General features: G+C 44.2%; 1 protein-coding gene across 1 annotated transcript in view; it reads left to right on the top strand.

Annotated features, from left to right (window-relative positions):
* Positions 1–27513, top strand: part of USH2A (usherin) — a 4817015-nt gene that overhangs the window by 3905473 nt on the left and 884029 nt on the right. The window contains exon 56 of the mRNA XM_069608572.1: positions 12028–12135. Within this exon, the coding sequence (XP_069464673.1) occupies positions 12028–12135 (108 nt within the window). The remainder of the gene's footprint in view (positions 1–12027; positions 12136–27513) is intronic.

Below are 27513 nucleotides of genomic sequence, written 5' to 3'. Positions count from 1 at the left end.
CCTCTACTTGTACATTGCTTCAGTATGTTTATGACTTGCTTTTAGCTGCAGACTCCGAGAGTGCTTGTAAGGAGGGCACTGTGTTGTTGCTTATTCATCTAGCTAAACATGATCACAAAGCTTTGCTTAAAAAGTTTCAATATTGTTGCCAGGAGGTCGCCTATTTGGGCTATCTCCTGTCAAAGGAGGGAAGAAGATTGACACCTGAAAGAATAAAACACATTTCTGGCATGCCTGCCCCAAATACACAGAAGGAAGTTAGAGCCTTGATAGGTATGGTGTCTTACAGTAGGTTGTGGATCCCAAACTTCTCACTAGTGATTAAACCGATGTTGGCTTTGACAAAGAAGGGCATTTCTTCGTCATTGCCGTGGAACACGGAACACCAGCAATCATTTGACCTGCTCAAGACTGCATTGTGCTCGGCACCAGTTTTGGGCACACCAAACTACGAAAAGGCCTTTGTGTTGTTTGTGCATGAATGTGATGGATGTGCTTTGGTTGTATTAACGCAGGAACATGGAGGGAAGAATAGGCCGTGCGGTTACATTTCTTCCGCCCTTGATCCTGTAGCATGCGCTTTGCCAAGATGTGTGCGAGCTTTGCTGCTGCTGCTGCGTCTGTAAAACAGAGTGAGGGAATGGTTCTAGGCCATGATCTAACCCTGATGGTGCCTCACTCTGTAGATGTTCTACTGAACAGAACCCAAACGCAACACCTCACTTCCGCACCGTTGACGAGATATGAATTGATCTTGTTTGCTCCTCACATCCAAATGAAGAGGTGTTGTGTTCTTAATCCGGCTGAACTCCTACCTTTCCCGCAAGGTACTGCTTGCCGTGACGAAGAGTGACATGACTGTCTGTATACTACCGAACAAGAGACAAAGACACTAAAAGACACTCCTTTGAACAATCCGCAAGGAGAGCTGTTTTGTGATGGCTCCTGCTTCAAACTTCCAGATGGTACATCCACTGCTGCTTATGCAATCACCACATTGGGCACGGTCGTGGAAACCAAGAGAATCACACATAACTCCGCGCAGGCCGCAGAGATTATAGCATTGACCCGAGCTTGTGAACTTTCCGAAGGGCTTACAGTAAACATATATACTGATAGTCAGTATGCCTTTGGGGTGGTTCACAACTTTGGGAGACTTTGGTCAGAGAGAGGGTTCTTAACTTCGCATGGCACAAAGATCCAACATGGCTCCCTAATAGTACAACTGCTCTCAGCGCTTGCGCTCCCTACTCAGTTAGCTGTCGTGAAATGTGCAGCACATCGAAAGATTATAGATGATATAGGAAAAGGGAATGCTTTCGCTGATCAGATAGCTAGACAAACTGCCACCGATCTCTTTACAGAGATGTATGTTTCAAGGGAGACTGTAAATGCCTATGCAATGGACGAGGGTGTCAGGTCTGTACGGGATATCCAAGCTGATGCCACGTTAGAAGAATCCAAGAGGTGGGCTGAAGGCTTGGGGAAACTTGATGATGATGGGTGTTGGGTGGACATAGTTGAAGGGAAATGGCTACTCCCTGACGCTTATGTGATGATGATGGTCGTTATGGACCATGGCCCTACGCATATATGTGCCCAGAAAGTGACGAGAATGTTAGAGAAAGTTTGGGCAAATGATAAAATTTCGAAAAATTGCCCAGCGCTATGTTCAGTACTGCATGATTTGCCTACAACACAATGTGGGAAAGGGGACATCAACTCCAAGGGGAAGTTTTGGGCCACCTTCTGTCCCCTTCAAAGTCATTCACTTTGATTTTATTTAAATGGAACGGTGCAACAATATGAAGTATGTTTTAGTTGTCATCTGTGCTTTTAGTAAATGGGTCAAGGCTTTCCCTGTCAAAGATGCTACAGCCATGACTACTGCGAAAACCATGTTAAAGGAATATTTTCCTCGGTTCGGACTACCAAGAGTCATCTGGTTAGACAATGGTCCACATTTTGTCGCTGCTGTAATTCTGCAGATATGTGCGGCATTACAGATCGACAAACAGTTCCATTTGGCCAGACACGCTCAGAGCGCCGGACTAGTAGAAAGACACAATGGTATCATCAAGAACAAGCTCGCTAAGACGTGTGCCGGCACTAAATTAAAATGGACGGACGCCTTACCGATCGTGTTACTAGCCATGCTTACAACCCCTCAAACTAAGACTGGGCTCTCTCCATTTGAGGTGGTAATGCGGAGACCTGCCAATATCTGGAAGCTTCCTAAATGTAGATCCTTGAAAAATTTTGAAAATGTACTTCTTTCAGATTATTGCAGCCAGTTGACTAAAAACCTGTATTTGATTTATCACCAGGTTCGAGAGGCTTTACCTGTGCGATATGAGGGCCTGGGCCACAGCATTCGGCCTGGGGACTGGGTGCTTGCCAAGGCATTTGAGCGTTCTTCCTGCCTTTACCTCGTTGGCGGGGCCCATTCCAGGTCCTGCTGGTCACACAAACGGCGGTGCGTGTCGCAGGCAAGAAACATTGGATCCATGCTTCTCACCTCAAGAAACTTCCTCACCCAGTGCCACACGATACAGAAGAAACAGAACCCCTCGCTGACGCTGCAACCAACGATCCCAAAGCAGTAAATAGCGCTGAGAGTGCATCGGAGAATCTTTCTGAGCCTGTGAGGCTTGGGAAACCCGTCATTCTGTCTCCACACTCTCCAAAAGTTTCGCTTCCGGACACTGTCGTTTCAAATTCTGCATCTTCACTTGCTCTTGATACGTTGCTTCCAACGGGAAGTGACGACACATTGTTTCCAGATCAATCAGTACCGGGAAAAGCAAGGTAAATCTGCGTCCAAGGAAATAGACTTACGGCACGGTTCGGCTGTGTATTCGGAGAAGGAAAAGAATCATCAAGGGCTTGCTTTTTGCCCAAATAATTGTTTGAGAAAAAGGGGGATTCTGTTGGCTAGGGTTGTGGAAGGACTAAGAAGTCGCGCGGCCGGGAGGTTGCCAGCAACGAACATTGGGGGTTTCCGTTTGAAGACTACAATGCCTGCCACCGCTACCGCTCGTATAGAACTTGTAAATGATCGTGTGACCAGCCGGGATAATGGACAAAGCACTTGGGCCCCGAAAACATATTGCTGTGCTTTTATAACAATATTTGGTTTTATAATAGTCACTGTCTTAGGCCTATGGTACCTCGAGGAAACTCATCCTTTAGAGTCCTTGTTTCTGACTGAAAATGCACGCACTGTTTCTACTCCCTTCATACATTTGCATACTGTGTCCCCTAGGGACTCCCAGCATTGACAAAGGTATCATAACAATACTCTGTTACTTATCATGAATTCTACGCATGCCATTTTTAATAGGTCCAACTGTTGGGTCTGTTCACATTTACCACAACATGGGGATAAGGTGCTAGGTTGGTATATCCATCCTTTACATTTGATAACTGCTTGTTATGCTTCTCTTAGAGCACTGTTCTTTGGCCGTTGGAACGATAGCATCACGGGGAACTTCGATGGCACTAATTTGAATAGTTTTGAGAAACGTGTTCTGATTCCCCTGGGATGCTCGCTTTTCGCAAATAGGAGTAAGCTCAACGTTCCTTGTATTAGGCCTTCTGATAGACTGTCTCGTCCCTTTCAATCTTTGATTTCCTTCAAGATGGCTCCGATGGGCAATAAGGATGCCATGCCTCCTTCTTACACTTTTAACCATAACCCTGATTCAGTTTCTTTCTGCATACAGAGGAATGGTACTCAGTCAATGAGAGATTTTAAAGGTTGTGCCAACGTTGCAAATTTGACTGGGGAAGACAGACCTTTGTATGTAGGCGACCCTATCTACTTTGTTTGCGGTAATGTAGCATTTCCATGGTTACCCAGGGATTGGCAGGGAACCTGTTATTTAGGGATCCTGTTACCTGGGGTGTTCATAGCTAGTGCAATAGTGGTTTCAAAGGCTCGTCCACGGCGGGACGAGAATGGTGACACTCCAGCACAAGTGTTGGGAGATGTAGCAAAATCATTTGTGCCATTTTGGGGGCAGATAGTGAATTCCAAAGATATCAGAAGACTAGCGAGAGTACTGGAGAGAACCATCAACCGTACCACGGACATACTCTATAATATGACATTAGAACAGAAAGCAATAAGACTAGTAGCGCTCCAGAATCGGATGGCAATAGATGTCATTCTGGCTGAATGTGGTGGAGTGTGTAAATTAGTGGGGTCCGCTTCCTGTGTTTTTGTGCCAGATTCCTCCCCAACTATCTTCAAGGCAATACAGAATCTGCACATCCTTAGTTCAGAAGTGCATGTTCCCGAGGGAAACTGGGATCTTAGCGCTTGGTTCTGGGACTTCATGCGATCTTGGGTTTGGAAGGTACTTTCGGTCTTACTGATTATTTTGGGAATTCTGTTGTTCCTTTGTTGTTGTATCCAGTGTTTACCTAGTATATGTTCGATGCTAGGGGGATGTTGCGCACAAGTGATAGGTACAATAGAAGATAAAGTGTATGCCCCAGATAAAAACTCTAAGGAATATGTGTTAAAAGAAATTTTAGCGAATGATCTGATGGCAATAGATATTTCTGACAGCGATTCAGGGTGCATGGACGATGATGCATGGAGTTGTTTGCAAGGAGATCAGAAGTAGTTTAGCACTTGGCATAGGACAAAAGGAGGGTTTGTCAAACGGGAAATTATATTGTGCCTCCTATTGCAATGAATATATGTATATTGGCCTACGCCAAGCTGCTTTTAAGCCACTTGCGAAGAAATCTGTGTTGCAAGATCCTGATCTTAGAATCAATGTAAGCCGCCATTTTAGGTCAATCCGCCATTTTAGGTTCTCTCTGTAAAGTCACCTGTGAGATAAAATGGTGGACGATGTCATTCCGAAATACAACATGGCCGTCTTGACCTCTGTGTTTGGACTAATATGTAAGTTGCCTGCAGGCCACTTGTTGGGGTCGTGAACTGAGACCTTGTCCTTCGCTGACCTGTGTGTGAAGGATTACTCGTGCCAATGAAACTAATCCGCAAGCATATGTTAAGAACAATGTATCCAAATACTGAACTAAGAACACTTGTTTAAACTACATTGTATTAATGTTTGAGAAGACTCTATGAGGAATCCTAAAATACACTGTTACCGTGTAGACTTGTTGGCAAATGTATTAAAGGCAAACCCTATGCATATAGATGTGTGAACTCGGCATGAACCCTAGATCAGTAATGTATTAGAGGAATATTAACCCGCAGTAGGGTTGGACATCATGTTCGCAAATGGTATAAAAGTGCGACTAATTGTAATGTACAGTCCCACTCGCTGAGCACACCGAACCATGCTGGCGTTCGCTGTGTTGTACTGAGGGCCGATAGCTATCTGATTGTTTCTGTCCTTTGTAACTGTTCAGTATAAATTAAAGATCTTTGTATGTTCCTTTGTATCCTGTGTTTGGTGTATTTCCTTTTGGGGTACTCAGCCTCGATATTTTAACTTTGTTTTCACAATGCTGAGAAATAACGCGACACAGTGATCACTAAGCACCTTTCTGAGATACTCATTGAAGGGTCACCCACTGTGCTCTCCATCTACTGCACTTCATTCTACAAATCTCTGCAAAAATGACATGGATCCATACTAGTATCCATGCTAGTATTCTTGCTTACAGATAGCTAAATGCTAATCCCAGGGCCCTCCTTAATATAATAATATGAAATTCTACTAATTACAACACATTGTAATGATGTACATGACTATTATTAAACTCATTGAGCTAAAACCCTTTCTCATGTTTACCCTCATTGTTATTGGCAGACTCTATTAGTTGACGATACATAACTCAGGGGCTGGTTCACAAAGAAATCACTCTGATTTTTCCTTGAATTAAACCTTGAGACAGCACAATTGAAAAAGAAGTTACATTGAAGTGAGGCGTAAGAGAGAGCTACTCATAACTTCATGATTAACTGACCTACTCCTGACTCTCTATTAGTAAGTCAGGAGTTGGTCAGTTACTTCTAGTAATTTCTTTGTGAACCAACCCCTTTTATTTATTAGTCAGCAAGTAATAAAAATGTTTGTTTAGTGACTGACAATATCACCACAAATTAAATGTGCAATTTATTTGTGTGAAAAACATCAGAAACTATTGCGAAATGCTTTTAAAACATTTAAAATAGATGGATACTACCATGTCAGACATGCAACTGAATATGAACTTATTTGCATGTTCAATGTAGACAAATCTCACTAAATATTATCCTGGAGGTTTCTGACCGTTTTTTTCTTCATTGGGTAAGAAATCTGAAGCACAACAGCAGAAAGCCAATTAATATAAGCACTCCATAAAATCTACATTAATACAAGCAGCAACTGTATTTAAGAAAACTGAAACAGTTTTTTGAGAGAGAATGCAGATTCAAAATCTAGTGGTCTAGTATGAAGTCGCCCATGTACGCCTCAATAGGAGTCTGTCACAGGAGAGTAAAATACTAGCTACTGATGGTTGGAGTAGAGTGGGATACTGTTTTACCATCAAAGTGGCGGGGTATCCTTAGAACTCTTGAATTCACCCAAGCAATGGTTAGCAGAGGGAGGAATGACAGGAGCCTTTGATCTTTTGTATCCACTGGATTTGAAAGCAGTGAGCTTTTTTGGCCGCATTTCATTTTTTGGCATCTCAGGATTGGCCCTCTCTTTGGATCGAGACCTTTCTGAATGGCAGACAATTACCATGGACATGGCTCACTTACTCTATATCATGAGGAGTGCCCTAGAACCCTACCCCCACCTCCATTGTACATTATTTTCAAGAAGCCATTAGCTAAAAAAAGATCAACATTAACATGTTTATGCATGTGCTGACGAAATTGAAATATTGAAATATTGTTTACCCTCAGCTCCGGGTCATCATCTACCCATAATCAACTTGCTAAATTCATGTCAGCATTAAATCATTGGAAGAATTGCCAATAGATTGAATTTAATCGGAAAGACTCCATTTTGGATTTTTGGATGGCAGTGTGCACCCATTGCTGTGGACCACTGCTCTTGGCACTCCTCCTACCTTCAAGTAAAGTCCAGAAAGTAGTCATCAGTCTGGATCCTAAATTAACAAAAGAAAGAATTCCAGGCCATAGATGCGCTTGTTTTTGGGCTATGTAATTAACCTTATATTTGATACATTTATTTGAATCCCTACACTAGTCAATATGCTTTCACATAAGCAATGTTATGTGTATCCAAGAAATCTAATACTTAATGGAAATATTTCTATCACATTACAGCAATTTGCCACACTGTATGTAAACCCAAAATAGTATATATCTACATTGTAACACAAAACATACTCAAGGTCATGTGCCAACATTAAAGCATTAGAGCATGTGCAATGCGTTTTTCACCCCCTTAGGGTTTTTTTTTAGGTCAGTACGATCCTTCGTGTACCCAAAAATATATAAATCAAACATTACAAAAACAGAAATATGTGCTATTCAAATCCACAGTTCTCCTGTGAATATTTTGTTAAACCTTTTCCGGTGTCCCTGATCCTAAGTACACCAAAAGTTATATGTACATTTAAGCAATACTAATGTACAAAACATCCATTCTTTATCCACAACCCTACTGAGTATTTTAACTATATCTATTGGATAATGCTAATTCTCTGGATATTTCAAGCTTAGGTCTATTCCACTCAAACCATTGAAACGACACCTGGTGATCAATATCAGGTTGTCTACCTTACATTAGTAAACATAGCTTGATGCCATTCATATGCGTTGTCAGTCACCTATTCAAAGGAGCCAGAGACCAGGTTTCCCTGGAACTATTATCTTGTATCAATTCTATAGTCTTCCACCTTTGAAAGTGATTTCCTGTGCCCTCTTATTCATCTAATTCTTAATGTGTTTCCCAGGTGTTTAGTCAATTAACAACATGCAGCAGCCTTCTGTGTGCAGGATCATACGCAACCATGCAGTGGCACGTAAACTCCATACATGAAACTGACACCCGTCTCTGCTGTCCCCAACTATCATATGCTTGACTTTTTTGGCACAAATCTATATAACCCTAATTTGTGCATAGTTGTTCCCACTTTTATATATTGATGTCTCAATTATTTGCAGTCACATACTAACTCACAGTCACTTAAAATATAGAAAAATGGCTATACACAATGTACATGTGTAACAACAGAAGAGACAATCAAGTACAAACAAATCTATTTCCATTCTCAACATTATTATTGATATAATATCTGTGCTTTAAGTACAGGCTCGTCTATCTTAACTGGAGGCTGCTCCCCATGAAGTTTCAGCCCTGCTCCTGCACCATGGCGTTCCTCGGCGGGGGGGGGGGAGAGGGGGGTTTGAGGGGGGTGCTTATTTCTGGGGATGTTCAATATACGTTTTCCCCCTGCACCAATGCTTGACTCTGTCACAGCTGACCTGTGGTGGATCCGTCGCATGAGATGCTTATTTTACTTTGGATTCATGTATGGGATACTGGTCTCTGGTATTGTTTGATTATGCTTTTTTTCCGTCAGCAGTCTGTCTTGAATATGGTGGGTATTGCCTTTTTTGTGGTGCTCTGTAAACAATGGATGTTTTTTTTTTTTTATTGTAGCCACGTTTCATAAATCTTTAGTTCATTGAGTGGCAAAATCCATGTGAGTAACGAGCATCACCACCTCTTCATAGGCCTTGTCATTAATAACTTTATACCAGAATCCACAAGTAGTTATACAGACATTCATCTTTAGAAACGATATTCTCCTTGGGAGTCTTAGATTGTCTTCTTTCAGAGCCCATTCACACTCTTTAAATCCCTGCTTTTGATTTGGAAGGGATAAGCCTGTAGGGTACGCATTTTCTGGCTTTTATTGTTTCTAAGTACTTGTGCTAGGCGAGCATATCACATCTTTTGAAGCACATCATTGAAAGAAAAAAATGTATACTAGACTGTAGTCTTTAGGAATTCCCTAAGTTTGGAAACGTGCTCTACTGAATCTTACAGTCATGCCAGGAACTACTGCCCTAGTACAAAAGAAGCAGCTGAGGGTGTTTGCGTCTTTTGTACTATGGTAATAGCAGCCATTTGTGCCCAGGACAAATGGACACAATTCTTCATTGACCGTTGTATAGTCCAACCTGTCTTTAGAGTAGGGATGTGCTTACCCTCTATAGGTATTCAGTTGAATTGCCAGTTGAAAACAGATATACCAACATATTTATGTTGTCACTCAAATCCCTGCGTGCATGTGCTTGCAGACATTGTGTGTGCCCTGAAAACCGTCAAAAGGGCACATGGATACCAAGTACTGGTGGACTAGCCCACAGGAAGCACTGGAGATTTCCCGGTAGGACTCTACCCCATCGGCCCGGGAACTGATTTCTATAACTCCTCCTAGCCCCATGAGACTACTTTCCTATCTTCAACCTTCTTTTCCACCAACTCCTTCCTACATCTCAGTCCATATGATATCTCCTCCTCATCCTGGATCTGTCCCTCTCCATTCCTCAAAATTTCCCCAGATCTCAACTCCTGCAACTTTCCCCTTCTGTCACCTTCTCCTGATGACTCTCAACTTCAGATGTTTCCAGCTGCTTTAGAACCTACACCTTCTTTTGTCTATTCCCACCTCTTGAGGTCCCCACAACCTCTTCAATCCTCTTTTGTTACTGCCACCTCCAGTGCCAAGTTGTCCCTCTGCTCACTCTCCCCTCCAGCTAATACATCTCCTCCTTACTTTCCATTGCAGCTGCTGCATTGGTCTCCTTCATATCATATATTGCAATTCTTACCACTTCCTAAACGTTCTCCTCTATCAACACCTCCTGCTGGGTATTCTCATCTCCAGTTGTTAACACCCTGTGCTTAACATTCTCCACTATTACCACCTCCTGCTGAATATTATCTGCTCCACTACCTTCTTTATCACCCTCTGCTCTTTCACCACCTCCTTCCACTCTCTGTTACTGCCACCTCTCCAGTCTCTTCCATCACTCCAGCCTTTGCTCCTTCCACCACTCTCCAGTCTCCATCCCAGTCTCCAGCTCAGTCTCCAGCCTTTTCCAAATGCAAACCTTTTGCTCCACTGTCAGGCTGTGCTGACTTTGTTTTATAGGGATCTCTCTCACCCCCTGTTTGGGACCTCTGTTAAGGGTACACAATTGTGTTCCTTAATTGGTATCTCCCCATTTACTTTGCCTAGAAAACATCCCATGTACTTACTGAGTCTACCTTCACTTCTCCAGACATTTACTTTGTCATACATTTACTTCTTCATGCCTTTACATTGTCTGCATCTTCAGATTGTGAAGGTGGCAATGCATGTGGTTAAGGTTAGCTAAAGGTTAGGATTGGGGTCGAGTGGCAGGGGGGTATAAAATGAAGTAAAAAAGAAGGGGCCACCTTCTGAATTGAGGAAGTTAATGCTAGGGGAAGAAAAAGACAGAAAAAGTGAAGGTATTGAGAAGTAAATGTCATTATGTGATTGTATGGCAGTGGTTGGTTATGAGATCTGACTTCACTTGTGTCAGCTTTAGGCTGAAAGGGTGGGTCCAAGTACATACGTGGCTGGGCTACTATCTTGGAAAATAGCCTCTCTCTGATACTGTCCTGCGCTGCTTGTTGTGTACTGACAACCCCTGCTCTCCAAGCTTGTGAATTCAGTGCTGCTAACACACTGGGTCATCTTTTTTCTATTTAGTGAACATTTTTCATGTGATTGGAGATGCAGCAACATTGTACACAAAAATTGGAACAATCCCAGTTCGGAAATCTGCAGTCTTCTAACATTGAACTCATGGGATTATTTGAATCAACAAATGTACCTTTTAAGGTCCTGATGTTATGTTTGAAGTACACAATATTACAACACTCACTAGCATGGTCTAGTAAATGGAGATGTTTTCCCTTAAAAGGAAGACAGCTTTTTCTACACTGGAGCAGGTGGTTTGTTTAATGTGAACTGCAGGCTCTCTCATTTGTGCAGGTGCTCCTTATCAGCACCCTGCAGGGTATTACAATGGCTTTGATGAGGGCTTAAGACTTTTAGGGCTAAACTACCTTGATGAGTTAATGGGTGGGGAGCAACTGTACCCTTTGGCGTAGCATGTGCTGAGGTAAAGTTACTGGTCCTTCCAAACAATGGTGACCAATGGAGAGAGACCAATAGACCAATAAATCCTCCCCATTCCACCCCAAGGCCCATCATTCAATGGTTTGGGTATGCACCCAGGCCGCTGACTTAATCTCTTTGCAGGCAGAGGACTTTACAACAAGGCTTAGAATGGAAAGGGAAAGAGTGGTACTCATAGGAGTGAAGAAAGGACCAAAGGGGTGCAGAAGATGGGTGACATAGGAGAATTGGAGAGAAATAACAGTGGTGCCCAAAGAGGGGCAGAATGTGAGAGAGAACAGTGAGGTGTGGAGTACAGTGCTCACGGTGTGGAAAAGGGCTGGGAGGTTAGAAGAAGAGGCACGATCTGGAAAGTAATGAAAATTGTACCCAAAAGTATACATAAGGTGGGAAAGAATGTAGAGACTTTGAAATGAAAGACTGGTTGAGGAATGTAACCCTAATGGAGACCAACTGCTCAGAGAAATCCTCTCAACGAGCAGTGGAATTCCCAGAGAATTCCCAGTGAAAAACAACTGGCAGCCCAGCAGTAAAACCAGGTAACAGAAGAGAGGGGGAACGAAAGGGGAGATGTCTCCCTGAAACCAGTACTCACCGCTAATCACAGAGGACCCCAGAGACGACGGTCTAAGACTTTCTCTTGTTACAGGAACCAGTGAAGGCTGGGGAGAAGCCATTTCACAACTTAGTTTCCCCAAACCTTCAGTCAGAGCCATCAGATCAATCCTGACATCTTGTCATTTGCGTTGCGCTTAATTCCGACTCCGTCCTTTGGTCTTCCGCCGTGGCAGGCCCCATAGGAGACTAAAGGAGACTAAACAATGTTTTTGTGTTTTGTAATTTTCCAACCACTGGAAATCTTTCTTATTGGCATTTTGTGTATTACTTTTGTAGGTCTTCAGCCACATACTGACTACTCCTACATACTCACTGCATGCACGCCTGTTGGTTGTAATTCTAGTCGGCCTTCTACTGGGCGAACCGCGCAAGCTGCTCCGGCCGGTGAGAACATTGTGTTACTTTTTAAATATTTAGAGAAGTGATTAAATACATTGGTGAGATTGTTTTTTTATTATCTATGTTTTTAACCCTTGATGCGAAAGATAGAACGAGTTATCTGCTCTGAGGTGATTAGGAGCCAGCACTGCCCGATGTGATCTATGTTCATGTGTTTTGGCTTGCACTCTGCCAATGTGCCATTATACATTGCTGTGTATTTTTTCCTCTTTGATTATCATGTGTGCCTTATTAAGCAGAATTTCCGGTTCTTGAAAAAAATCATTGTTAACATGCTATTTGCTGCACCGTGGTCCCTTTATGAGACGTTTTGAGTGGCATCCCAGAAACTTTGCACTGGCGGAAGAGCGATTAGCGCTAGGTCAAAAACTGTGCTTGCACACAAAACATATTCCCTCAATGCATTTCTGCAACAGAAATATGTTTACCCTGTTTAAGAAATGCATTTCCCTAGCACTCGCACTGATGCAAAGTTCATGTAACGTCGCCCTTTATGTGAATAATCAAGGTCTCTATGAGTATTAGGAGATTTGGCCTCGTTCCAAGTCTGGCGGTACGGAAATAAGGTTGCTGGTAGCAACGTACCAGCACCCTTTCCGGACCGCCAGACTGCGAGAATGCTTGTAGGGGCTGGTGCTCCCCCGCAGGTCTGATCTGCCGAGAGCACCAGTCCCTACAGGCACGGTTTTCACTGAACCTCCGGCACTGTTAGCAACATTGCCGGTGCTTCCGTGTTCCAATTGCCATGGAGTTCTATGGGACGCCACGGGAATGGGGACTTACAGTTTCCGCCGCCTGACATCCCGGACCACTGGGACTTGTAATGTCCCTGGGGAACAGGGGTCTTAGGTGGCAAAACAGTGTTACGAGGTCAGCGGCAACCCGTGGGTCACACCGGGAGGTTACCGCCGACCTTCTAATGAGGCCCATTTTCTCCCTTTGCAGTGAAGAAATAATATATTTTAAATGATGCTCCTTTTATTTTTCTACTTTATTCGTCTACTAAATGGACATTTCCTCATGTATTTTGTTTGTTTCGTTGTCTTTTTATTATATCATAATTGTGCTTTCACTGATTAATTGTACTAACTTCATGTTGAGTTAGAATACATACATTTGTTGGTAAACTTGCATTATTTTTACTAATTATTATTTACATAAAATGCATTAATCGACTTTTGTTATGATTGTCTTAGCACATTGACTTGGTTATTACACTTTTTCAAATGTGAGGGGGTGTATTTTTTTGGTACTCTTGTTTAAAATCCTGAACTAAGCACTAAGCGGGTATCAACTTCCTGTTTGTCTCTGCACCCTGGTCATTGTCCTTGCACACTTCATAGTACAGTAACCCAATAATGCATGCCAGTGATACACGTTGAGCCAGTTCGATGAGCCCTACAAGCACTGGTATGAATCAATGATGAAACCCACTGTGCCCCGCGAGCAGACATACATGGTGCCCATCCAAGTCCTGCTCCCAAGACTGGGTGTTTCTTTAAGGAGACCTGCACAGTGTTGCTGTCCAAAATCATAGAAGTTTGTCTTGCGTCTACTGTGGAGCCTAACCATCTAGAAGCAGAACGGAGACAATTGTAGCGCAAGCAGTACACAAAAGAAAAAGAAAAATTACGATTGGAAATAGACAATCACTGTTGGGTCATGGGCTTGAAATCGGCACAGTACTATATCCACCTCGATGTATATCAGTGTAAGCAGCTTTGTGGTTAAGTATGGATATACCATTCACATAAACTATTAGCATTAAGGTCACACTGATTAGGTCATACTTATCCTATTGAGCAATACTGGGCAGTATGTTTTGCTGGACAACATTTTAAAAAGTCAGCATTCTCAAATCATTAAACATTGGAAAACAAAGTGAACCATATGGCCTCACTAAAAGACCCAGAATGAAAAATGTACGTTTGTACCCAGAACCGTCTTTACTGCATCTTCCCTCAAACCTACCTCTCTCCAGTGTCCAATGACATCATTTATTTGGGCAAATGTCCATGTTGCATGCAGTTGATTTCACTTGATTAGCACAATACGTTTAAAGAGTTGGGAGTTGAATAAGAGGCCTTCTTCACTATTTTCCAAGGACAGCATAGTTGGATTCCCTCAAGGAGCTGTCTCTCCTCTCCTCGTGTGTTATATGTGGAAGAATGAGTAGAACACGAGAAACAGGTTAGGTCATGCTATGATGATCAATCACAGTGATTGGAAGGAGTTATATCACATTGGCTATGATCCACATTCTACGAATTCTTACCTGCTAAACATTGTTTTATCTGTGCATTTCTGGTCTTAATGCCAACTCCCTGGAGTCCCCGCCCCACTAATCTGGCCTACCTTGACACCATCAGCCTCCTGTCCATGTCTCACTAACCTCACCCCTCCAAACATTGATGCGCCTCTGTTGCCTGGATCCCACCACTCTCACGAGCCCCTCCCTGGTCTCCACCTGCTGGGCTGCATGGAAACAGAGGGCTCATACTGAGCCTCGCACTGTTTCCAAATGCCCTGTGCGTCAGCCATCTTTTTTCCTTTTCATTGCATGCAACACGCGAGTCAACACTGTTCTCTTGCCAAGCAATGTAACATTAACAATGTTTATCCCAGTCTGCTAAAAGCCTTTTAAACTTCAGGAGGGTCTATAACTCCTCCCTAAATTATAGTGCAACACTTCCCCTTTTGGGGAGTGATCCCACTGTCGGGGGGGAATTCTGCCGGGGTCGGCCGGGCCGTCCGCAGACCTCCGGGCAGGGAGGCCCCAACTCCTCCCGTGTATATCTCGGATCGAGACAGAGTATGAGGCACACACAAGGAGCAAGGCAACTTCTGTCGTTTATTATGCAAACGGCAGGGATGGGTCAAGGAGCGCACGCGTTCGTCCTGACACACACACAATAGTGGGGCTCGCAGGCCCTTTTTACTACATTATGACGCGCTACTTGCGTCATTCCAAAAAGTTACCAAAAGAACCTATCGCCACTCTTGATTGGTTGCTCGAGTGGTGGGGTTAGTATAGTACGCCTATAGAGAATAATATTAGTGGTTAAGGTGTAGTCAGGTGGTATATCTGGGTTGTCCCTACAATTAGATACATAAGAATTGTTACATGAAGACCCCTGAGGATTGGCTAACGTTACTGACGTCTGAGATAAGAACCTCATGTTCTGATTGGTGCATCCGTGAGCTCCCCAGCCTGGGACCACCGTTGTTCCCAGCACACGGTGCACCTGTGGTTGCAACAGTGTTTCAATATGGGTACGTGCAGGCAATGTGAGGATTTATTCATAGGTGGGAGACTGACCGTTCCCACTGTAGCAGGTGTCCATTGAGCCTTTCAAGTGTGTCGGCCTGCGTCTCGTATCGAGGTACCCAGACGCCTTTTCTCTCCTGGGTTTTGGCATCTCGTCAGGTTCGGCTTGGTCACGTGGGGAGGGACCGTGTTTGAGGCATAATTCTGCACAATTAATATTGTTTTTCCACTGTATGTCTGGTTTAATTTGCAGATATGATTTTAACATTGGTACGTGGAGTGCGAGGTTGCAACATCGTGCCTTTGAAGATTTGTTTCTTGACTGTGGGTTTGCAACAGTACGACCTTGGCTAGTTGCTCCACTGGGTTCTTTCTGCAGGCTCAGCAACCTGACTTTTGCTTTGTTAATGTCCACGGGAACTCTTGCTTGAGGCCTACTTGGGCCTGGTGCACGAGTAATCCATTTAGTGCATGGATGCTTTAGGTTATAGTGGCATACAGTTTCATGGCCAGTATCGTGTTTCCATTATATCTCTCATGATGGTAACGGGTTTCAAGAGAAGCGTGAGCAAGCGTTATAAATGAGCTCATGGTGCGTCTTGCGTTTCTGCATTCTGAAAGCCTATGTAAAAATAATAAAGATGCACGTCCGTGAATAAGCCTGTCGCCTACGTCAGAGCACTGAGTATGTTCTTCGTGTAGATTGGTGTGGAAATGTTCAGCGTGTATAATAGTTCAGCGGTGCTTCCCGTTATCTAGGTCGTCATGGCATCTCTAACGATGTGTAGATTTCAGTCTAGTTGGTCCGTGCCGCAGGTGTCGGCATGGCCAGTGCGGGCTGTTGGGCAGGCAGATGGACACATCCGTATGTTTCTGTACCAGGGTATTTGGTCATCTGGTAAATGGGCAAACTCTTCTCGTGGCGGGTGTCTGGGCCGCGACCCTCTAGGCCAAGCGCGAGAGGTGAAGGACGGGAGTCTGGTTTTCCATTCTCCCACTTCAGTCCCCCCTCTGGTCGACTTGTCGACCACAAACATATCCTTCTCGTTATCTCCTCTTACTCTCCATATCTTGGTTATCCCTCCGAGATGTCCATAATGGTTTACGTGATCTTCAAATGACCAATACATGTATTCGCATGTTCCTCCAGGAGTACAGTACACCCATCTTCCTATGTAGCTCCTAGGGTTCCTTGGGTTCTCGATCTTCACTGATGGTGGGTCTAGATGATTGGCGATGATTTGGGTGCGCAACTTCTCCCTTTCGTGTATTATCACACCTGTGTGCTGGCCGTCATCCGCTGGCATCAAGGGGTGCATTCCCACCATTTCCAGCAACTCATCAGTTGAGCGCGCCTTCCGGGCTTTCCAAAATCTAATTATTATCAGTGCAGCTCCAGCCAAAATAGCACATCCCACTATTATTTTCAGTCCATCTGACAGCCAAGATGGCATCCATGACCATAATAGTGAAAACCAGCTTTTATCCTTGTTTACGCCGTTACTTTCGTCCATCATTTTGGAGTGCATCTGGGCCAATTGTGAAACTGCTTCTGTTAGTGTACCATTGTCGGCATCGTTGGCAGGTATGAACGTGCAGCATGATTGTCCTATCTTTGCACAAACTCCTCCTTCCATTGCTGTGAGAAGGTCCAATACATATCTGTTCTGTAGTGCTACCATCCTTACAGCTCGCAGCTCCTCTTTAATTGCGTTAAACCCATTTACTGTCGAATTTATGGTCATCATTAGTTCCCATCTGGTTATTTGCATCCATTTTGCGTTTGCGTATGCCTGCAGTCCCGGATGTATTATTGAGGAGAAGAACATTGCTGCTCTGCTGAATAGTCTGTGTTCTGGCGGTATTGATGTTAGTTCCGTTTCCGACCTTCCCCACAGATAATTTCCTGTTAATGGCTCTCCTTGTCTTTTTCTCCTGTTTAGGACAGTATCATTGCTGTTGGTCCTGTTTTCTTGCTCCTTCTGGAGTGGTGCAGATCTCTTTCTTCTCCTGTCTCCTTCATCCATTTTCGGAAATTTCGCCACATCGACATGCTTCTTAGGTACCACTAGTGATGGTACATTGACGTGTACCATTGTGCACACACCACTCCACAGGGGAGGCAGTGTATGATATGCCTTTTCTCCGCAGGCCCAATAATGGTCCATTATTACTGCTGTTCCCGCTCCCCCCTCAGGTAACTCCATCACACTTGCACAATTGGTGTTATATCCCACGTCCACCTCTCCTTTATGCTGGTAACATACTTTGGGCGCAGTCAATGGTAATATAGTTATCGGGTCTTCATCTTCTTCTACCCACGTGAGCATTGGTACATACTTGATCCATGTCGTCCAACATCGATGATTGTGTGTCTCGATGGTTGAGATAGTTTCTTTTGTTACCATGTTGCTGCCAACCACTCCTATCTCCCAGCTGGTACCCAGGAACACCTTTCCTGTTATCGTCAGTAATGGCCTCTCCCAGCATCCTTGTTTACCCGGAACTTCCGTGGCGTACCAATCACATGGTAGATACTGCAGTGTTACCTTCTTTGTTTCTCCTTTTTCAGGGCCACTTGTTATGTATCTGAATGCTTCAGCATGTAAACTGGTCTTGTGATAACTCAGATAGGTCTTGAGGAAGTTGTTTTCATATGGGTATGAGTCTCGTGTTTTCCATGTCATGTGCACTACTGTTCCTTGGAATCTTCCTTTCGTTTGGAACAGGGCCAAATATATTATGCACTGTGCTGTTTTTTCATCTATTTCTGTGGCAACAAATGTTCGTGAAGCGCTCATGGCGTATGGTATTAATGAGCAAACGTAACAGCTATCCTCAGTTGTCTGCTTACCAATGCGGGTCATGTGCTGGTACCATATGTTGTTTGTGACGTGTGCTGAATCTTGTACATAATTATCAATACCTTTATTGTCTGAGTATGTGCTGCGTTTAACTTTATTTCGCTTTTGTTCATTGTTACTGTTACCACCTGACGTAACACCTGTTGCAGCAGGGAGGTGGGGTACATTAGGTTTGGGTGCAGCAAAAAAACTCATAGCATAGCTGTACTGCCATACAGAGGCAGCCAAAACTCCGGTGATCATAAAAATCCCTATTATTTTTATTACATATGCTAACCTCACCGACATTTTTGCTCTTACCTTGCTGCAGTCCTGGCAGCGTATTCTTGCGACGTTAAAGTTGCCCGCCTAAAAATTCTCAAAAAGTGCTTGTTATTAAATGTTAGTTTTGTTTCATTAAGCTCTCCCTATCAAATAGTCATTCAGTGCCCAGGTGAAGAGTTGCTCCCACGCTACTCTAAGTGATCGGTCTCTCAAGACCGGCAAGTATGGGCGGAGGTGGGGCATGTAATTTTCTATGGCCAGGAGGAAGGCCGTGTAGTATACACGTACCCTTTTCTTTTTTAAGTATGTTGGCCTTTTTATTTCGTATACAAATTGGTGTGACAATTCTTCTGGGTAACTATCGTCTGGCAGCACCATCTACGCCTGCACACTGAATTTGTTAGATAACTTTTCTTAACAATACAATATTACGCAGCTCCTGTATGTGCGAGAGAAAAAGAGAACATTCACGTGTTTACATGTGTATTGGTGCAAGCGAAGTCCTTAGTTTTTATTACAATTGTATTTAGTAGTCAATGGGGGGGGGGTTTGCTCAGATGGCGGGAGCAGTTTTACTCTTTGAACGTGTGACCATGGGGTGGGCAGTGTGGGGATCGCCCCCTTCTTCGTCCGTTATTCTCTCCGAGGGAACAATTGGGTCGTTGTCTGTGGTTGTGTTTTCTTCCGCTGCCGGGGATGTTGTTGGCGTTTTTCCAATGGACCTGTCGTTGGCGCTGGGGCGGGTCTGCAGTTTGTAGATTTTTACATCATGCAGGTGGTTCCACGCACGCTTATCCTTTAGTTTTACTGCTCTTGTTGATACGTCCTCTACTAAATGGGGGCCAGTGAACCTCTGCTGGTTCCACCTTCTATTAAAATTTCGAAGTAGTACGTGGTCACCTTTGGCAAGTTGGCACAAGTTCTCCTTTCCCAATTCTGTATTTTCTTCTATTTCTTGGTTGCTGGTGGACCCGCCCCGTGTGCGCTCGAGCTGTTGAGACACAAACACAACGCTAGTAATCAAAGAAGACACATATTGATACATTTCATCACCTAACACATTCGCAGAACTTTCTTGGTCGGTGAATGCCCTTGACGTTGGTGTTAGGGGAAGGCGCATTTGGCGTCCAGTAACCACCTCGTGTGGGGTGAGGTGGTGGTCGGACCCTGGCCTGTTTCTAAGTTCGAACAGTGCTAACGGAAGGCAATACAACCAACTTTTCTTTGTTGTTTGCTGTATTTTAGCAATTCCCTCCTTCAATAGGCCATTCAGGCGTTCACATACACCATTGGCCTGTGGGTGGTACGCACATGCAAATTTGTGTTTAATGTTCAGTAGGGATGTGATATGCTGGAACATTTCATTTGCGAAATGGGGTCCGTTGTCTGATCTTAACACCTCGCACACTCCCCACCTGGGGAATACCTCCCTTACTATAAATTTGGCTGCTCTAAACGCATCAGGGTGTGAACAGGGCCCTGCTTCGATCCACCTAGAAAATGGGCATACTACTACTATCATGTATCTATTGCCTTGACAAATGTTGATCATATCAACATAGTCAATGTGGAGGTGCCGAAAAGGTCCTTCTGGTCGGGGTATGGTACCTCTTATCACCTTTAAAGTATGACCGGCCGTGAACTGTTGACATGTAAGGCAATTGCTGATAAAATTTGACACATGGGATGTTAACTCGGGACAGAACCAATCTTCTCTAATTCGTGCTGCTATTATTTCTTTGCCTGTATGGGCAGGGTGATGTAATTGGTTCAAGGCGGTATTTAACAATGCCAATGGTATTACAACTTTCCCAGTGCCACCCTGGCGCCATAGTGCGTCGGTTGGTGACATTGTGCATCCTCTTTTCACCCATACTTCTTTTTCGGCCATTGGTGCAGCCGCTTGTAACTCCATAATCTGGGTGGCTGGGAGATGGGTGTACCCTTCTTTTATTAACATCTCCCTCGCTATTCCCCTCCCTCTCCCTCTCTGTGAGTCTGTGGGGTTCCATATCTCACCAAAATATGCAGCATATTTTGCATGTGCGTCTGCTGCTGCATTTCCTTTTGATATATAGTCTTCTCCATTGGTGTGTGCTGTGCATTTTACTAGGGCTAGTTCTTGGGGATCGTTTATTACTTCAATTAGTTCAGCCAACAAGAGGGCATGTTGTACTGGAGTGCCGTCAGCTCTCCTAAACCCTCTTCTTCTCCACTTTGATAGCCCTGAGTGGACAGTGGATGTAACATATGCACTGTCGGAATATATAGTAACTTTTTTATCAAAACTTTCCTTTAGTGCCAATATGAGTGCAACCAGTTCCGCCGCTTGAGCAGAGTAATGCTGTGGTAATTGTACACACTTAATAGCCACACACACTGGCGCTTCCATCATTTGTACTACTGCTGCCCCAGTCCTCCTTATCCCGTCTCCTTGATCAATAGTTGATGACCCATCAATAAACAAAAGCTCACCTCCCTCTAGTGCGTTTTCTTCAACTTTCCTAGTACATGAGTACATCTCAGTTACTTGGGTGCAGTCGTGGGCGTAATCTCCCTCTTCAATTACTTCTGCTAAGAACCTTGCAGGGTTAACCGTGCTACATCTAACAATTGCCAGTTCAGCTTTGGACAAAATAATCTCATAACCTGTTGCCCTCTGTGTCGTCAGTGTGGACTTAGGTTTATTCAATATCGCAAATAGTGCATGTTCTACAAATAGTGTAGTTGGACACCCCATAGTTATTGATGATGCTTTTTCTACTGCAAATGCAGCTGCAGCAAGACCTTGTTCGCAAGAGAATTGTCCTAACATTATTGGATCTAAGTGACCGCTGTAAAATGCTACTGGTTTATAGCCCATGCTAGTCTTTTGGGCCAATACTGCTTTCATTACTGCTGAGTCGCAATGTGAAAATATAAAAAATCGTCGCTCATAGTCTGGGGATGCTAGTACTGGAGCAGTTGATATTGCTTCTTTTAATTCATCAAATGCCTCCTTCATTTCCATAGTCCATCCCAACTTTTTCTCCCCTTTATTTGCTTCCTTCAAACCCTCAAGCAGGGGTCCTATGTAAGAGCTGTAATCAAATACCCATGCTCTACAGTAGTTGCACAGTCCCAGAAATTGCTGCAGTTCTCTTACAGTCTGTGGCACGGGAGTGCCTGATATTGCCTGTGCTCTTTGTGGTGCAATTCTTCTTCCATATTGTGATATCAGTTGGCCAATGTAAAGTACCTGTTCCTGACAGTATTGTATCTTTTCCATGTCTACCTTGTACCCCTTTTCAGCCAATATCGTCAACATTTTTAATGAGTCCTCTCTACATTTATCTTCATTTGTACTGCAAATTATTATGTCATCCACATACTGTAACACTGTGCTTTCCAACTCAACGTTACCCAAATCCATCTGTATTACCCTATTGAAAATTGAAGGTGATTCACAATATCCCTGTGGTAATCTGGTATGTTTCCACTTCCTATTTCGGTAAGTGAAGCTTGTCAAGTCTTGTGAGTCTGGGTGTAATGGTATTGAGAAAAAAGCATTTTTAAGGTCAATCACTGTAAACCGTGATGCTTCTGCTGGAATGCCACACAAAATTGTGGCCGGGTTTGCTGTTACTGGATACTCTGCTTCTACTATGTTGTTCAACGGTCTGAGGTCCTGTATGAACCGCCAAGACCCTCCTTTAGCCTTGCGCACCGGGTACACAGCTGTGTTGCATGGGGATTCTGAGGGGACCAATATGCCATTGTTTATAAGGGCTGTTATGGTTTCGTATATGCCCTCATCTGCCTCTCTTGACAATGGGTATTGTTTCACTCTTGGTAGTATGGCACCCTTTTTTAATTTTATCTTTACACCCCCTATGCTTTTAATGCATCCTACATCATAAGGGCTAATAGTCCATAATGATTTTGGCACCTTTGACATATCTTCTTTAAAAAATGGGACTGGTGTGCCAGCGGGTGCCTCAAGTGCCATTGCAATTTTCTGTGCCACTTGTTTGTGAGCCACTGTTAGCCACATTTCTACACTCATCATGAACACCATTTCATTTTCCTCCTTTTCTTCTGAAAACAACTCTTCATCTGACACCTGGGTCAGCCTACATCCTTCTGCTAGTGCTATCACCGCCCTCCATGCTCTCCCTTCTTTATCTTGGGCGTGCACAGCAACATAATCAGCTGTTGCAATAATGCTCTCAATGTCCACTGCAATGACCTTCCCTTCCAGTTCATTAGCTGGTGTTTCTGGTCGGAATAGATAGGCTGCTGGTCTCCTCCATATTTTCCCTCCTATCCCTGGCATCCATGCAAATGCCATGTCTGTTCCGTACTGGAATAGCTCGCCGTCTACCGGCTCCGCCCTGATCGCTATCTGTCCACAGTATGCTTGCAAAATCTGTCGTGCTGCAAGCATGTTAATCCCTGGAGTAGAGCAAATTATGCCATCCTCTGTAAAGGAGATCGTCATATTTAATCTGTTCATTATGTCCCTCCCCAGTATGTTTACTGGTGAGGCACTATAATACAAAAGTGGTACTGACAGATCGTAATCTCCAATAGATAGCGGAACGTTATCAGTAAATGGAACCAACCCTTTAGCCCCAGAAAACCCTTGTGTGTTCATGGCTTCGCCTGACATCTTAAACTTACCTTCCCTTATGCAAGACCGGGTTGCCCCGGTGTCAACAAGGAATGATAATTTTTTGTCACCTATCGTTACCTCTATGCGTGGCTCCTCCGCACTATTAGGTGTTACTGACAGGATGGGACACACCAAGGCCGTCTGTGGGCTGTCCTATTGGGGGTACAATGACTGGCCATTCCCTGTGTAAGGGTTGTGCCCCAACACCGTCACCCCACCCAATTGCGTTCGTTCAGGTTGTGGTGGTGGTTGTATTAACGCTGCACCAGTTACTTGTGGCAGGTATTGTTTTATTTGTTGTTGTGGTAGGGAATAGTGTTGGTCACTCCCTTGTGGTGACATCTGCTGTGGTTGTATGCCCTGCTGTTCTTGTGATGTCCTATGTTGTGCTTGTTCGTTCCATGCTGGTGTTCCTGGCCTGACCCTGCATGTACGTGACATGTGTCCTAATAGTCCGCAGCTCCAACACACGGGTGGTTCCCTGTTTTGCCATGGGAAGTTCCCTGTGTTGTCCTGGTATACTGGTTGCCCTGTCTGGTAATTATTTCTGAGTCCCCCAGCCTGTTGTTGGGTATTATATCCGTATCCTCTTCCCCTCATAAACCCTCCTCTCCCTCTATTATAATTATAATACCCAGCTCCTTGCATTGGGTACCCTCCTCCCATGTTCTGTGCGTGTGATTGCAGAGGCAGCACTTGCTCTATTACCTCTTGTGGAGGCGCTATTTGAGCTGGATTTTGTGCAGCCACTACTTGCGTTGGGCTTTGGGCCATTGGTGTTGGCGCAGTTATTAGTGCCCCTTCCATGGTATATTTAGTAAGTTTTTTCTGTACTAATTTGGCCTCTTCTGTTTTCCTGTCCTCTTCCTTTTGTTTCATTTTTCCTTGCCATGTTCTACAGTGATGTACTATAGTCAGTTGTATTTCCGGCCATGGTTTTGCTTCCATCCCCACTACTTTCTTTAATTGTCTCTGAACTCCTTCTGGGAGCCCTTGTACTAGTATATGATAAAATATGGCTGGTGTTTTGTCCCATTGTTCTCTAGTTTCCATGCGCCACTTCTCTTGAATATCCTGGATATAATCAACAGGATCCTCGTTCTCACCCATCTTACGGGAAGTAATGGCTCCTATGTCTGATGTGTCTGGGTACTGCACTCTTAGTGCCTGCCATAGCGCATGTCTGCAGTTTGCAAATGGTGCCCCATCATGCGATGTGTTTGTTATTGTTACCCCATGGAATCCCGCTCTTTTCCAAATGTCATCCGCTCTATCCCCTAATATTGATATTAACAGGCCCTTAACATCTCCCACTGCTAGTTTCTGTCCTGCGGTGTGTTTTTCCATTTCATATATCCATTTACCCGCACCTCCACTTAATGATGGGAGCCTACATTTTATGTTTTCCTTATCCGTATGTTTCCAAGGTACATATTGTGGTCTAACCCCTCCTCTCTCCAGCAGTGGCATTACATTCTGTCTTGTGTCATCCTTTATGCTCCATGATGTTAACTCTTCACACCCCTCCTCTTCCCCCATTCCTTTTACTACTTCAAATCCTTCCTTACTACCTCTTCTCCTACCTCCCTCTTCTTCCTTTCCCCTTTTTTCATCCTTTCCTGTGTTCAATATTGGCACGTCTGTTTGCCTGTCTTGCCTGCGGCTAGGGAGGTCCCTAAGCCGACATGCATAAGGTGTAACTTCGTCCATGAAGGGTGCGAGCTTTATTCTGTGCAGAGAGCGTGCAGTTGTTGAACATGTGGGGTGTGGCGTTAGAGAGCGTGATGGTGATGTGGGTGGCGTGTGTTGGTTGGTGAGCGTCGGTGGCGTGTGTTCGTTAGTTTGTGTTTCTCCCATTCTTTTCACTTCCTCCTTACTTCTCTCCAGCTCCTCCCATCTTCTACTCACCCATGGCGAATCTATGTTTGTTCTAGTGAGGTATAGCTTATCTAAGCTTTCCCTTTCACTCTTCCTTCCATCCTCACTACAAAAATCATTCATAAATTGCGCCCCCCACTCTGCCTTTTTTCCTTTTATTGTTACAGTTTTTAAGTCTATTAGGTCTCCCTCTTCCTTTCCGTTGTTACCACCTGTTCCCCTTAGTGCTGACGTTGTTGCTACCTCTCTATTTTTATATACTTCTCCCCATCTTTCACTCTCCCTCTTACTCTCCTCTCTCTCCCCTTCACTCCTCTCCTCCATCTCCCTACTATTTTCCTCTCTTTTCCTTTTTAATTCCTCCATTACTTCGTTGCTCATCTCTTCCAATATCCTTTCATCCTCTCTCCTCCTTTCCCATTTCACCCTTTCTCTTTCTACTATACTCTCTATTACCTTCCCCTCTTCATATTTTTTAGCTGTCTCTGATATTATCCTCCTCCTCCATATTTCAATTTCCTTTTCATTTTCTTCTTCTTCCTTCTTCTTCTCCCTCATCACTACTCTTGATACCCTTTCTGCTGCTGCTTTTACCCTTACAGCTTCCCTCTTTCTCTCCTCACTTTGCTCCCTTAATTTTTCCAATTCGTCCTTATCTTCTTTCCTTTTCCTCACTCTCTCTCTTTCCTCCCCCTCAAGTTGTTTTATCAGTTCATTCTGCTCATCCCTTAGTTTAGCTAATCTTTCCTCCAAAATCTCTTCCTTCTGCCGTAGCAGCTCCTCTCCCCTCATTTCACTCTCTCTTTCACTATCCTCGTTTGTTCTCTTTACCGCCTCCCTTTCCTCTCCAGTTAGTGATCCTCGTAATTTCAACAATATCTGTGCAGCTACCCACTCATCGTTTCCTATCTCTACAGTCTGCTCTTCTCTCCTCCCGTCCCCCATTGGTATCTTTCCATGAGCCACATATGGTGGAGGGCTGTATGCCGGGTTTGAGTATCCTTCAGCCGCCCTTAACTGTCCTTTTATTTCTCCTAATTCTCTTAAAGGGTACAACCCTCCCCCCTCTGTTTTCACTCCCGGTGTTAAGGGTATCTCATTGCTCGGTTCCTGTTTTATGTCAGCTAATTTATCAACCTTTCCTCCACCCAGTTTTTCATTCCCCATATTCTTTGTTCCTTCACTCTCCTTTTCCCCATCCGTTCCTTCTTTCTTAATCTCCTTTTCTTCCGGTGTTTCCCCCATAGTGAACATTCCATTTGGTCCTGGTCTAGACCCCTGGAACATCCTCCATAAGTTAAACACCTCCACATGGTTTGCCAACTTCTTCCCCTTGTATGTATTGTGCAGATGGTTTAATAGTGAATGTTGGGCATATGGGTCAAAGCTACCATTAGGCGGCCATGGTGTCAACATTTTGTTGTCCGTCCCCTGGGTCCACTCTATGCTGTACTTAATTAACTTCTCCCTATGTGGTGGCAGTGTGGTGCATATATGTTGTAGTGGGGTAGTGAGGGTATTCCCCCACCCTCCCAACCCTCTCCCGTATGACATACTAGCGCACCCTTTCTTACCCTTCCCCTTGCTACCAGTTTGCAACATACAACCTTTTATTGCTTACCTTGCCCCGCAAGTGTGGGGACTTACGACAATCCTTTGACAATTTATGCAATGATAATAATCACAAAAAAAAATTATAAAACAAATATATTTATGATGTTATATTATATTCCTTCCCCTACGGCCCCCTGCGGCCGAAGCGCACGCAGCCCCCTGCAGCTGCGTACCCCTTACGACGATCTTACACAGTCGTCCTTTTTCCCCGTTCTCCTCCCACCTTTACACTTGCCGTGGCCGGCGTTCTCCGTGCGCAGCCACGCCCCCTTCCCCTTCTCCTCTTTGATCCACTCGTTTATCGTTTATCTCCGTGTCCGCTCCTTTATCATGTTTCTCTTCCCCACCAATGTCAAACCCAAAGCTTCTTGTGTTCACGATATCTTACTAAATCCCTACTGGTGACGTCACCTATTTCTTCGAACTACTGGTATATTCGTGTTATGTTCTTTAAATTCAAAATACACTTGCAATCTACCCCGCTAACCCTACAGCTGTCTTCCTGTCTCTCCTGGAACAAGGTAATCTCATCAATACTATAACCGGACTGCGCACGCTGCGTCGCCTCGCGTGTGATACGCCCCTCAACAGGAGGGCTTAACCAGCCAATTATCTTCCGTTTTGGGCAACTACGTAACTAGCCACCGCCCACAGGGAAACGTCATCTACCTATCGAGTTTCTTGCTCGAACAATAGGGAACCTCATCTACCTATCGAGTTTCTTGCTCGAACAATAGGGAACCTCATCTACTCATTGAATGATAAATGTCAAATCGTAGGAAACCACACACACCCACCCTCACACGTAGTCGCGATTTAGG

The sequence above is a fragment of the Ambystoma mexicanum genome, chromosome 4q (assembly GCF_040938575.1).
Source record: "Ambystoma mexicanum isolate Mex_15411 chromosome 4q, UKY_AmexF1_1, whole genome shotgun sequence".
NCBI lineage: Eukaryota > Metazoa > Chordata > Amphibia > Caudata > Ambystomatidae > Ambystoma > Ambystoma mexicanum.
This window is presented reverse-complemented; position numbering and strand designations above follow the sequence as displayed.